The 13,486-nt window shown below is 39.6% G+C and overlaps 1 protein-coding gene across 3 annotated transcripts in view; it reads left to right on the forward strand.

The window, feature by feature from the left end:
* The window catches only part of EPHA4 (EPH receptor A4), a 152,939-nt gene that overhangs the window by 113,385 nt on the left and 26,068 nt on the right, over positions 1 to 13,486 (forward strand). For 2 of the 3 annotated variants that reach the window (XM_032754358.2, XM_032754360.2), the window contains exons 6-9: positions 1,034 to 1,158; positions 2,231 to 2,390; positions 3,355 to 3,466; positions 13,170 to 13,228. In XM_032754358.2, coding sequence (XP_032610249.1) covers positions 1,034 to 1,158; positions 2,231 to 2,390; positions 3,355 to 3,466; positions 13,170 to 13,228 — 456 coding nt within the window. Of the gene's footprint in view, positions 1 to 1,033; positions 1,159 to 2,230; positions 2,391 to 3,262; positions 3,467 to 13,169; positions 13,229 to 13,486 lie in introns of those variants that run through there. The other variant, XM_032754363.2, reaches the window with a different exon arrangement.

The raw sequence follows: 13,486 nt of genomic DNA on the forward strand, positions 1-13,486 counted from the left end.
AGGGCAGGAGGATGACCCAGCACTAATTTATTCTTCCTCAGTGGCCAGTTGTTGAGGTTTGTTTCCCCAGTTTGGGAACAAAAGAATATATACATTGGAGTTAGGAAGCTCCCTAATCTCTGGTTCTCCAGGGCAGCTTTGTTAGATAAGATTAAGGATTTCATGAATGCTTTCTCTTCTCCCTGGAGATTGTGCATGGGTACCAGCCATTGTCAGTGTCAGCAGAGCCTGATAACAGCTAGCTGGAGATGCGAACACCGCAGTGGAGAAGTGAGCATCAGGCAGCCTGGGTGTATAAATCTAAAGTGTGCCCTCCTTCCACCCCCATAACACACCCACTAGAGGGCTGCCTTTGTGTCCTTCGCAGTGGAAAGAGCAGGCAAAGCCAACATGTCAGCTCTTGTAAAATAGCTGCAAAATGCCACGTGTTCAGAGAGACCAGCACTGCTTGATTTGTATTCATTCTTTACATGGTTGTGTTCAGACTGAACTCTTACTGTAATTAAGCAGTACTTTTATTTATATTGGAAAGTATATAAATTGTTTGCCTTTTGGCATTCCCTACAGTACTTATTGAAGACTTGTACATTCTCTTGCTTGTACGAAATTAAAGTACAGTAAGATGGCACTCATAATACTGGGAGGTAGGATTAGATGTAGCTTTACTGAGCTTAAAATGAGGTCTTCCAAAGGCTGTCATGGCTTACAAAAGGTTAAAAACCAGACAGCCTTCTCTGTACCTACAGCCTTTTATGAGAAATGTCTCTACATGCTGTGGAAATGGTACTACAGGCCTATGAGCCCACTAGGCTTTTACTTCAGAGATTCTCTTTTTAAGACAAATACATGCAGAAATACACTGGAGAGAAGGATGAAAATGATATGCTTCTATACTGAAGAGTAAAATGGTCAAGGGGAAGACAAGACAATCTTTCACACTTTTCTTAAATAAGATGCAATTATTTCTGGCTACCACCAAAACCATTTATTTTCCTAAAGAAAATGTCTTTTGTCGTTTGTTTTTTTCTAACAGCACCATCATCCATTGCTTTGGTCCAGGCTAAAGAAGTCACAAGATACAGTGTGGCACTGGCTTGGTTGGAACCAGATCGGCCCAATGGGGTAATCCTGGAATATGAAGTCAAGTATTATGAGAAGGTATTACTTGAGTGAACAACACTCCTTTCCTTCCTTCATTCCTTGTTTCCTTCTTTCCTTTCTCCTTCCCTCCCTCCCTCCCTTCTTCCTTCTTTCCTCGACTCCTTCCCCTCCTCCTTTGCTCCCTCCCTTCTGTTTAAGTGTTAGCCAGTTGTAAGTCATGGAATATCAGCGAATCCTCAAATCAAATGCATTTTGCTTCCCGATTAAGTATGATTATGAAATTTATCATTTACTTAGTTATCCTGAAAAGTAGAAGATAACAATAATGATAATACGTTGTATTGTAATATAACTATATCTTTACTTTCTAGTAATGGAAACCAAGATAGCTAAGAAGTTCTAATCTATGAACCTTCTATCAGAGAGAGTGACTCATAACAGTTGAAATAATGATCTGTTTAAGTAGATCACTGCCATTCAGAATAAAGATGTGGGTTTTGATGACTTTTAATAGAAAGTCAGGGAAGGAAAATCACATTCTTCAGCCTCTTAAAGTTATAGAAAGGCATTATTTTTACAAATAACTTGTCTCTCTTAAAGGACAGAATTTTGAAGAGAGCTATTTGCATTCAAGGTTGTCTAGAAAATGAACAGTTGTCTTCTTTTTCTTTTTAAAGATAATCACGTATTGGCTTCCTTATTAAAAGTAGAAAAGGGACACGATTTTTCCATCGAAACCATGTTATAACACATTTTACATTTTCTAGACAGAAAATAGAAAAAGACAAGGGACCTTCTCACAGTTATTTCTTTTAAATTGCTGGGTGTGGAGCTAGAAAAGCCACCAACCATCATTTAATGTTCATTTCAAAAAAAAAGAGTAGGAAGAAAGATCTGGATATGGTCAGCGTCAATAACAATCATACCTGAATTCGCATTTCTTTCAACAAGTAAGAAGTAACAATAGTACTTATAACATCCAAGAGAATATAGGCTCCAGAGAGTTTATTCGTCTCCATTTACTTTCAGTTTCTGAGTCGACTGGCTTGACTCCTTTAATCTTGCACCTAGTAAGTAAGCAGGAGTTTTATTTTGCCACCTTCCCCAATTTTATCTCGCCATGATGTAGGATCAGAATGAGCGAAGCTATCGTATAGTTCGGACAGCTGCCAGGAACACAGATATCAAAGGCCTGAACCCTCTCACTTCCTATGTTTTCCACGTGCGAGCCAGGACAGCAGCTGGCTATGGAGACTTCAGTGAGCCCTTGGAGGTCACAACCAACACAGGTAACAAGGACAACCGAGACTCAGTCACTTCTGAGGCTATTTTTATAATACAGGTGAATGCCATTACAGTGAAATCTAAGGAGTTGTCTGTAATTTTTGGCTAGGCAAACATTTTGCTGCAATGAACATGGCTTGAAATAAGTTAGCCAATGTCTGTAACTTAGAAAACTTCAAGTGATTTAGAGAAAAGCATTTTCAAAATACTATCTGATTTGTCTTTTCCTATGAATGAAAAATGTTGCCTATTTTTCTCTTGTTTTGAGCCTTCTATAAAGCATGAAAAATGGGATTACTAAACTGACAAATTGAGGGTTACATAGCTACCCTACATTAATATAGGGAATTTTCTCCCTGAGAAGATTAAAGAAGGTGCCAAAAATATTTTTCCCCTACTTATTTCTAAGAATCATTTAAATCAAGTTAGATAAGCTTTTTTTTTTTTTTAAAGACTCTTCGGACAAACATATCAAATCTTTAAACATTGTGAGTTAGATTGGATTGACTGGTTGACTAAATTTAAAGTGCTTAAGAGGGGCCTACCCATGAACAAGCAGTTAGTGTCAGATACCTCCATCCGGGTAATTAATGAACCCAAATTGGGCATGTTTGATAAAAAGATGATAGATTTTTGACTTTAAGAAAGAAATTTTGTTCACAAATTATTAAATAAGAATGAAAAGAAAAGCAGAAGAGAAAGTAGAGTTGAATCTGAAGGGGATTGACATCCTTTGAAATTATCCAGCAAGGGTACAAGGAGGAAGTGGCTTTTGAACTAGGCAAAAATAGGCAGGTTTTTGATAGCTCTTGGGGAAGGAGGTATATTCGAAACTGCTGTCCTTTCTGAAATGTTCAAGTGTCTTTCTCTCTCCAAGTGGCTTCGGAACATTGAGAACTGTGACCCATTCAGAAGTTCTACCTCCTAAGACTTTCCCAAAGGTGACCGTTATGTAATTGTCATTCCCAGTGCCTTCCCGGATCATTGGAGATGGGGCCAACTCCACAGTCCTTCTGGTCTCTGTCTCAGGCAGTGTGGTGCTGGTGGTAATTCTCATTGCAGCTTTTGTCATCAGCCGGAGGTAAGCACTGAAGCCACTCATTGTGCAGCCCCCGACCTTCCCAGTGTTTATGATGGTTTTTTTCTCCTCCACACAAAGCTAAGGCTTTTGATTGCATCATAAACATGACTTCTGCATCCCAAGTTTCCTCCTTGTTGCTTTGATCTTCCCACACCCCTGCCAAAGCTGCTAGCTGTACCCTGGTGGCAGGCTGAGAGGTCCGGAAGGACCCAGCTAATTGTAGGAAACAAAGCTGAAGAGCAAGCCAGTGGGAGATTTCTAGGTGCTTTAAGCTGCCAGGTGTTACGTTTATCCCTCTCTTAAGCCTAGACTCACTGCCAAAGGCAAGAAAAAGCCCTGTAAAACTTGGGTCCCAATTTTGAGCTCTGCCATTTGCCAGCTACTACTACACAAACCTTTTTGAGTCTTTATTTCTATTCTCTAAAATAGAGATAATTATTATCTGCCTCAAAGGGTTATTGACAGGAGAATTTTGATATGCAAAATAGATAATACAGCACACAGGAGGTGCTTCAGCATGATTTTGGTTAACAGTAATGGTCACTAAAGCAAAGAAATGGGTACTTCACATTCAGTCTTCCGCCAGGAAAGGCCATCAGCATTTCCAGAGAAGCAAGGGATTTCTAGAGATTATCCCTTGAGCAAATCGTGGGCATGCCATTGCTCTTGGAAATGAACCTGAAACATCTGAGTCCTTATCCTCTAAGTACTTACAATCTGACTTGATAACTTAAAAAATAGGGCTGGGCGCGGTGGCTCACGCTTGTAATCCCAGCACTTTGGGAGGCCGAGGCGGGCGGATCACGAGGTCAGGAGATCGAGACCACGGTGAAACCCCGTCTCTACCAAAAATACAAAAAATTAGCCGGGCGTGGTGGCGGGCGCCTGTAGTCCCAGCTACTCGGAGAGGCTGAGGCAGGAGAATGGCGTGAACCCAGGAGGCGGAGGTTGCAGTGAGCCGAGATCGTGCCACTGCACTCCAGCCTGGGCGACAGAGCAAGACTCCGTCTCAAAAAAAAAAAAAAATAATAATAATAATAATAATAATAATAATAATAATAATAATCTAAAAAGGAGAGAGAAATAACAACAGATTGGCAGCATCTTCTTTTGAACCAGTTTTTCTTAACTGTTTTCATCTCCATTTACTTACTCCCATCACCTGCCCAGAGGCTCCAGAGGAGTGGTCATTGATATGTGCCCTGCATCTGGGCCTTCTTTCTCTTTTATGTGTAAGAATCTGCCTCTTCCCTGATCTGCATCCCCATATACCATCAACTGTTTCACAAGATGGGGCTGTTGGTGAAAAAAAGGGCTAAGCCTGGGGATGTCAAAAGGATCCTCTTAAATGTAAAGCTTTTCATTCCCTAGAAGAGGGAAGTAGTCCTAGGAAAGAAGTAATTCTTGCCCAAGGTCGTCGCACTGCCATAGTGGTAGGCTGAGCTTCTACTGGCCCCACCAATAGCTGTGCTTGGCTCTCAGGCCAGTGTCTGTTGCATTGTCCCTCTCTGCCTACTGATGATCTCACCAATGTCATAGCAATGCCTTTGGCTATTTCCACTGGCCTGAGCAAGCCACAATGCTTTTACTTTCCTCTGATATACATTATAATTAGAGTGATGACCATATAATCTAGTTTGCCTGGATTGTCCCAGTTGGTACATGTATTTCTTTTTTTTTGTTCCCAAGACGGAGTCTTGCTCTGTCACCCAGGCTGGAAGTGCAGTGGCACGATATCGGGTCACTGCAACTTCTGCCTCCTAGGTTCAAGCAATTCTCCTGTCTCACCCTCCTGAGTAGCTGGGATTACAGGCACACACCACCACACCCGGCAGCTAATTTTTGTATTTTTAGTAGAGACAAGGTTTCACCATGTTGGCCAGGCTGGGCTCAAACTCCTGACCTCAAGTGATCCGCCTGCCTCAGCTTCCCAAAGTGCTGGGATTACAGGCATGAGCCACCGTGCCCGGTCATGTATTTCTTAATATCATGCTCCCACCCTCACTCTCCAAAGTGTCCTGGTATACAGGGACCAATTATGTTCACTCTTAACATAACACAGTATAGAACAACACGTTCTGTACAGGCATCTATTTTACATTGTGTTCATAGCTTTTGATGCACAATCTATGAATAGGTATGTTTGATTAGAGTGATGAGTCAAATCTTGATGTTAAATCCACAATAAATTCTCATTTCTGTTCCTTTAATACACACACATACAAAAACATATAGACATTGGCATGCCCTCTATATTCTAAACAGCAGTATATCTCAACCTTTGGAAACTTAAGGTTGACCTGCATAGATTTTGAATTCCCACCGTTCTTTCCTCCCCTGCTATTTGATTGTGAAAGCCAATCAAGATGGCCCTCTTTCTTGTACATTGCCATTTAGTTTTGTATATGTACACATGCTGTGCTTATAACCACTGGGAACTGTATGCATTAGTATATATCCATCTGATGGTGGGAAGCATGGAGCATGTGGGGGAGTGTATAGGAATTATATGTGCTTTTTTGATTTTATAATTACATATTTCTGTGTCTGAAATGTTCACAGTATACAGAAATAATCTTGGTTGTTAGAAAATAAAGATGTTTAAAGGTTTAAAAACAGATACAATTCATTAAATACCTCCACCTCTAAAAATATTTGATAAAAATTCAGCACCCTAGGATGCTCAGAGCACTTCTCTGCAGAAAGTAGGCCTTGCCATGTGTCTTGACCATCTCTTTGACTTGACTGGAAACATTCTCTAGTTGTAGTCCAGCTTTGCTTTAGATTTACTTTGCTTTTTTGTTTTTTGGTATAAGTGGCCCTAAATACAGCAGTCAAACTGGAGTAATGAGAAATAAGCCACCTCATTGTAAGTTTCCTTTGGATGTTCTGCTTAAAACATTGGCTTTGATGAAAAGAAAGGAAAAACACATGAAAATGTAATGTGGGGAGACAAGTTTATTAAAAGCCATGACTACGGAAAATAGCATCCTTAAGCTTGCTGACTTAATTTCCTCTCTGCTTTTATTGATCACTTTATTATATAAGGCAGGATTGATAGCAGGATGCATCAGATTTCCAATTATGAGTCCCCACCTTAGAGAACTGAGCCTGTCGAGTTACCTAGTGATGATTCCTGTCCCTTCTCCCCCATTAAAAAAAAAATGTCACTTCCCAAGGCTGATAAACAGTGCTTGGTGATTGGTCCTCAATGGATCACTTTTTAGAAAATGAAATGTCAACCCCTTGCCCTCATATTGATTCTTCTTTAGTGTCGGCCGTAAAGCTGTCATGGGAAAGGCCGCCTGGAGCCAGGTAGCTGACAGGCTTGTAGCGGCTCATGCACATTCAGCCAATTCTTCTCCTTACGCAAGTTGTCTGCTCTGTTATCTTGGACTATAAATGTTTAAATGGGACAAGAACAGGTGAACAGAGAGGAGACAGGTAGTGGGGATGGAAGCCTGGCCCAGGCTTTTTGTGACAGGACAAATGAAAGGTAGTACATGGTACTGGTGAAATAATCTTGCCAGACTTCAGCCAGTAGTATGAGAAAGCAACAGATTAAACACCCTAGCCTATAAAATCTGAGTCATGTCCTTTGATGATGGGGCTGCTTTGTGCTTCTTAGAATCACTGAATGTTTATGCTGGAGTGGATGCTACAGACAGATCCCTTATGGGGGTCCCCTTGAACTGACTCCCACTCTGCTGATGGCATGCAAGATTTCTAAGGAAGTCAATGGACAGAAACTCACATAGTGAGAAAAGTTTCAGTCCTTCTGATGACCTCAGAGAGAAAATCGGCTTGGTGCTAATTTGTCATTTAAGAAAGAGGAAGCAGCCTCAGGCTCACAGTTGGTATCTTGCTAGATTTTTTTTATAGCAATTGTTTTATTTATTTCATTGTACACATTCAGCTTATAGGGAGAAGCCTGAGCCTAAGGCAAGCCAGAATAATGTGCACTTTTTTCAGTGAGATCTACTTTTTTCTTTTGGCCAAATGGAACATGTAAGCATTTAGGGATCACGGTGAAAGAATCAAACTACTAAATTTATAAAATACCTAAAATGAGATGTTATACTAGGCACACTGATTTAGCTATATTGTATATTTTTACCACCCACATTTATGTTAAGCAACTTAATTTTATATTTTCTGTAGGCATCTTTGATCTGTGTCTTTCTCATCACTCAAGAGATGATTTTAGAATTCTTTCAGCTTTCCAGAGCACATAATTGTACTTGTTATCTAGGTTATTTTAAGGCACAACACTTCTTGTACCTATGTGATGCTGTCCCTATAAATTTTATTTCAAACCACAAACAAATCTCTATTTGTAAATTGTCTACAGCAAGTCAACATTTCCACATTTATATATTTATATATTTGTGATCTCCACAACATAACCACTTTTCTATATTTTTTTTAAGTGATCTTTAAAAGGACTGTTAACAATGACATCCTAAAATACAAATTATAAGGTCATAACTTCCAAGACTAATGACTGAATCTATGTTAATTTTCTCTGACACCCTCTTCCCTTTTATAGTAATGATCTCATCAAGTTGTCTCCAAAAGCGTCACAAACTAGTATTAATTCAGATTGTTTTAGGGTAGTGTTTTTTCCAAAACAGTATTACAGTATTGATTGATTGATTGAGACAGAGTCTCACTCTGTTGCCCAGGCTGGCATGCAATAACTCAGTCTCAGCTCACTGCGACCTCCGCCTCATGGGTTCAAGTGATTCTCATGCCTCAGCCTCACAAGTAGCTGGGATTACAGGCATGTACTACCACTCCCAGCTATTTTTTGTATGTTTAGTAGAGATGGGGTTTCACCATGTTGGCCAGGCTGGTCTTGAACCCCTGACCTCAGGTGATCCTCCTGCCTCGGGCTCCCAAAGTGCTGGGATTATAGGCGTGAGCCACCATACCCGGCCCCAAAACAGTATTTTATTATTCAAATGTGAAAAACAATTTTAAGAAAAGACTAGAATACAAAAATAGCCCCTGTTTCTTAAAGGATAACTTGGTAGTGAGGGAAAGTACTACTGATAACCAGGCACATGCTGTTTTTATACAAACCTTCTAATGATTGCTAGTGACACTGGGTTTCCATTTATGTTAGGGTTATAAAGTACCCCCTTTACTTGGATAAGGAAAAAGAAGTGAATTGATTTTAAGAAAAAAATGAAGTGGTTATGGCAAAATTTGTATATATATTAGGTACTGGAGGCCTAAAGAGATTAAACAAATAAACGAAGGTCACATGGCGAGTTAGTTGCTGATCAGGACAGGAATTCAGCTCTCCTAACTTCCAATACTGGGATAGATATGTTATTTTAATATCTTCTTAACTGACAAAGTTGACCTACATAAAAAAGCTGACATTGGCAGTTCTATGGAACCAAAGCTTCAAGAGTCTGCTAGTGATGTTGGTAAGATTTGTAATCTGTGAATTAATGTGCAAATCTATTGCACAATATAAAGTCAGAGTTTGCAAGTTAATTTTCTCCTCCTATTGAAGGTTAAGATATTCCACTTTGGAGCTAAGAGTTCACACAATGCCAAAACAGTTATTGTTCAGCCTGTGCTACCACACCTGGCTAATTTTTGTATTTTTAATAGAGATGGGGTTTCACCATGTTGGCCAGGGTGGTCGTGAACCCCTGACCTCAAGTGGTCCGCCTGGGCCCTAATTTCCGTCCCTGGAATATTACAATCATGTGAAAATGAAAACACTTAAATGTTAGCCTAATTCAGCTCTGATGAAGTCATGTAAATTCACACAACTAGGGGCAGATGATACCTCGGGAACATTTCTAAACAACTTGCGTGCAACCATTTCAACATGCTACTCATGAACACCATTTAGACATCATTCGGTGCAAGAACAATGACAGCTTAAAGAAGAATGGCTGCTGTGAATCTTCATGGGTGATGCCGTTCAGTGCTGGAAAGGGACCTCCTGGAGCCATGCTAGTTACGTTGCTTTATTTTTAATATGCACTTTAGCTGAATAAATTACTTACCTTTCACTAATTAGTTTTGGAACAGTGAACCGCATCAATCAAATCTGTCCACTTGACCAGAAAAGTTAGTAATTTAGTAAAAGCACGGTTTACGCTGGGCCCCTGCCTTGCTCCCCCTCTCTATTTTGTTTGTTTTATTGAATAGTCAAGGTGCCAGGAACAGCACATTGGTTGAGAGGGCTCACGCTGTTCTGCAACAATGTCTGTTAATACCCTTATTACCCTGTCCCTTGGACTGCAGGAGGGCTTAGTTCACACTCTTTCAAAGTTTCACCTGCAATGTGGCCTCTTTTCTCCAACTCCTGTGGCTGAAAGGGTCCATGTTTCCTTCTGGAGCATTCACTAACAAAACACTCCACTCCTTCCCAGTTTTAATCAGCTTGTCCACATCTCTATAATTAGAAAACCTTCAACAAAGTTTTCCTTCTGCCGTTCAGGTGATCAGCCTCAGATGTCAGTTTTGACTTAGGACTTCTTCAGGCAGTGTGGCTTCCTGCAGGCTGGCTGCCCCAGTGGTGAACTTCAATGGGCTTTCTTTCCTGGGATGATAATGGGCCACACTGAGCCAAGGCAAAAGGGCCATCAGGTGTTAAAGGTAGAACAGGACACAGGCATTTTTGTTTTCCAGGTATTTTTAAAAAGCAAACAGACTACTATTAGCCTTTCAACAGTAATCCTTGTGTTTTTTTTTCAGCCATTTCCTGCAGTCTTAAGGGTCCTCTCCTTCAAATACCACTCCACGTAAAAAAAATCTCATTTAAAAACACACCTTCACCACTAATTTAATTCCTCCTTCTATGTTTAGAAGTCTGAGGAAGGGATGGGCGTGTCAACCTTATAATCAATGACCCCTGTCATTTTGTATTTCCTCTGGCTTTGCACATATTTAATGAATGTGCTTGATGCAAAACAGATAAACACTTTCCCGGGCAGCTTCAGGCCATGGGTTTCTATGGTATAGGCCAGGTTTTTGTTTCATTGACAATTTTAAGTTGGTACCAAAGCTTTCTCACTCTATGCATTTGTTTTTCCTTCTTCAAAGGAAAGAAATTCAAATCAGTATTCGAGACCTTAAGTGGTTTAAAAGATATACTTGTAATTTTAGATAATGCTTTTAGGAGCTCTGATAAGACACAATCTTTCAGACTGGCAGGACCCTATCACACCCTTGGGACCAATCAATGGCATTTTCCTGACATAAAATGTTATTTTAGTAGTCCCTGATCTAACACTCTTATATTTCCTTTAAAAGAAGGGAAAGGACGGGGGTGGAGGGAGGGGAAGAAGATTGGAGGAGACTTCATCTTTTATAGAAAGTTGTTTGGCTTCAGGGTATTTAAACCTGTTTAGTTACTTCGATGAAGCAATGGATTTTAAGAACAGTTGAATTCATTTTAAGTGAATGTACTGACATAAAACCTAATACTACTTATAATGAACTCTCACCAGGTATCCTTATGTAACTAATCTCCAGTAAGAGAGGCTCTATGAAGTCGTGGGCTGGATCAGGGCTTCCACAAAGTCCTGTACTTGCTAGGAGAGGACGTGGTGATCCTCTTGCTCCCCACCCCCCACCCCACCCCAGCTGCATGTCCTCATCTACAGGGAAACTGAGCGTGTGTCTGTCTGCCTGGTTGCTTTCGAAGGGTTGTCATGAAGATGCAATTAAATAATAGACTCTGGCTGGGTGCGGTGGTTCATGCCTATAATCCCAGCACTTTGGGAGGCCTACGTGGGCGGATCACTTGAGGTCAACAGTTTGAGATCAGCTTGGCCAACGTGGTGAAACCCCAGCTCTACTAAAAATAGAAAATTCGCGGAGTGTGGGTGGCGGGTGCCTATAATCCCAGCTACTCAGGAGGCTGAGGCAGGAGAATCGCTTGAGCCCTAGAGGTGGAGGTTGCAGTGAGCTGAGATCATGGCACTGCACTCCAGCCTGAGCAACAGAGTGACACTCTGTCTCAAAAAATAATAAATAAATAAATAAATAAATAAATAAATAAATAAATAAATAAATAAAAATAGACCCTTTGAAAAGTTAAATGCAAAGAAAAATGCAAGCTTATGATTTGGGACTGAAATACCCTACTTCACAGTTAGCTGTAGTCACTGGGGTCTCTGTTTTGCTAAGTTGGTTCCTGCTTTGCAAACAGGGGAGGAGATAATATATGAGATGAGAGCACTTTGAAAAGTTAAATGCAGTGTAAAAGTGCAACATATTATTATTTGCCAGGGAATTATCCACACGGAGAAACATCTGTAGGCTCTGAGGGTCTGATTTGCTGAGCTGGTTCCTGCGCTGCTGACAATTAGGAGAGGAATGTGGGAGGGAAGCTTGGAGCATGTGACCGGGATCCGCTGCCTCTCTGGTTGCACTGCCTGGCTCCTTTAGGTTCTCTGTTATTCTCTGTTTTTCATAATCATCTGCCTTTCTACCTGTTCAAAGTTTAAGAGTTCAGGGCATAGGATTTTGACAGGACCACACTGCCAAGACACCTGGCCTTGGGGGAATTTTTCCTTATCTCAGACCCTGTTTCTTTTTCTGTAAGAGTCTTGCCTTACCTTGTCTTTGAAGCTCTAAGAAAACAGAATGTAAATTCCAGTGTAAATTGTACCTTTCTGACAGAAACATAAATGTATACATTTTATTTACTAATTTGGTCTCAACTTCCCAAGCTTTAAACAGCTGTGATATCAACTGAGTTGATTTTCTGATTCCTTTAAGTGATATATATTCTCCTGGCTCACTACGTATATATATTCAAGATTTTTGATTTGCAAGGCTTGAGTTGATTTTCCAGTTTGTATAAGAGAGATATATACATTTCTGATTGAAATTTATATGTACTGAAGATTTCTAATCCACAAAGCTTTATAACAAAGCCAGATTTACACTATTAAAAGTTGTAGGAGCAGAATGCCAGGTTTAAGACAATGCACCACTTTACTGAAAGTGAATTAGGCAAAGCAAAACAAAGCTTCTCACTTTTACCCTTGCTCATTTTTTTACAAATTAGGGAACATAATTCAGTACAAAGCAAATACTTACTTTTAAACTTTTCGTTAATAAGTTGGGAATTTGTATGCAGCAACAGATACTAGTAACCGCAAAAGTATTGTTTCAAGAGTATCGTGTAATATGATAATGAATTTTTGTGGTAGTAGTTATCTGGTTATAACAATAATATTTACTATTGCCTGTCACATACTGAACATTATTGCCATTTGATTTACACGGAATTACTCATGGAAATTTAATTTAGAATGTATATATACATACACACACATATATACACACATGTACATATATATGCACACATGTACATTTATATCAATGGAAAAATAGCCAATAAACCTATCTTCAATAAGATAAATTTTCTCTGAGAGATTTTAAATTATAATTATATTATAAAATATTTGCTTTAACCTATTGTAAGACACCTCAGTTTAAAATTGTGGTTCAGAGGTGTCTGTGACTGCTTGAGCTTAAAACCATGACTCACTACCCAGGTGACAAGTATTTCACCTCTTGTAAGTCTCAGTTTTCTCATCTCTGAAATGTACATAGCATACCTGTCTGACTTACAGTAGCAAAGAATTTGTCTTATGGCATGTATTAAAGCTTAGGTGTTTGAGGAAAATAATTCTCCTTTTTAAAAACATTTTAATAGACGGAGTAAATACAGTAAAGCCAAACAAGAAGCGGATGAAGAGAAACATTTGAATCAAGGTACAAAAAATTGGATTAAAAAATTTTATTTTTAGAGCATGTCGCGTGTTTTCTAGTTTAAACATGTCCAAATAATATTTATGTGGCTATTAATGTTATATAATATATTCCTTATCCCAATAATATACTTCCTGGGTATCAAACTGAAATGGGCGATTTGGATGGTGAGATTAAAGATGTGGGATGAGGTAGAGAAGTTTCTTTAGATTTTTACTTTTCTTTATTTAATCCTCTACCCTGAGAAAGTTATCAGTCTAG

Source organism: Hylobates moloch, unplaced genomic scaffold (assembly GCF_009828535.3).
Source record: "Hylobates moloch isolate HMO894 unplaced genomic scaffold, HMol_V3 SCAFFOLD_1, whole genome shotgun sequence".
NCBI lineage: Eukaryota > Metazoa > Chordata > Mammalia > Primates > Hylobatidae > Hylobates > Hylobates moloch.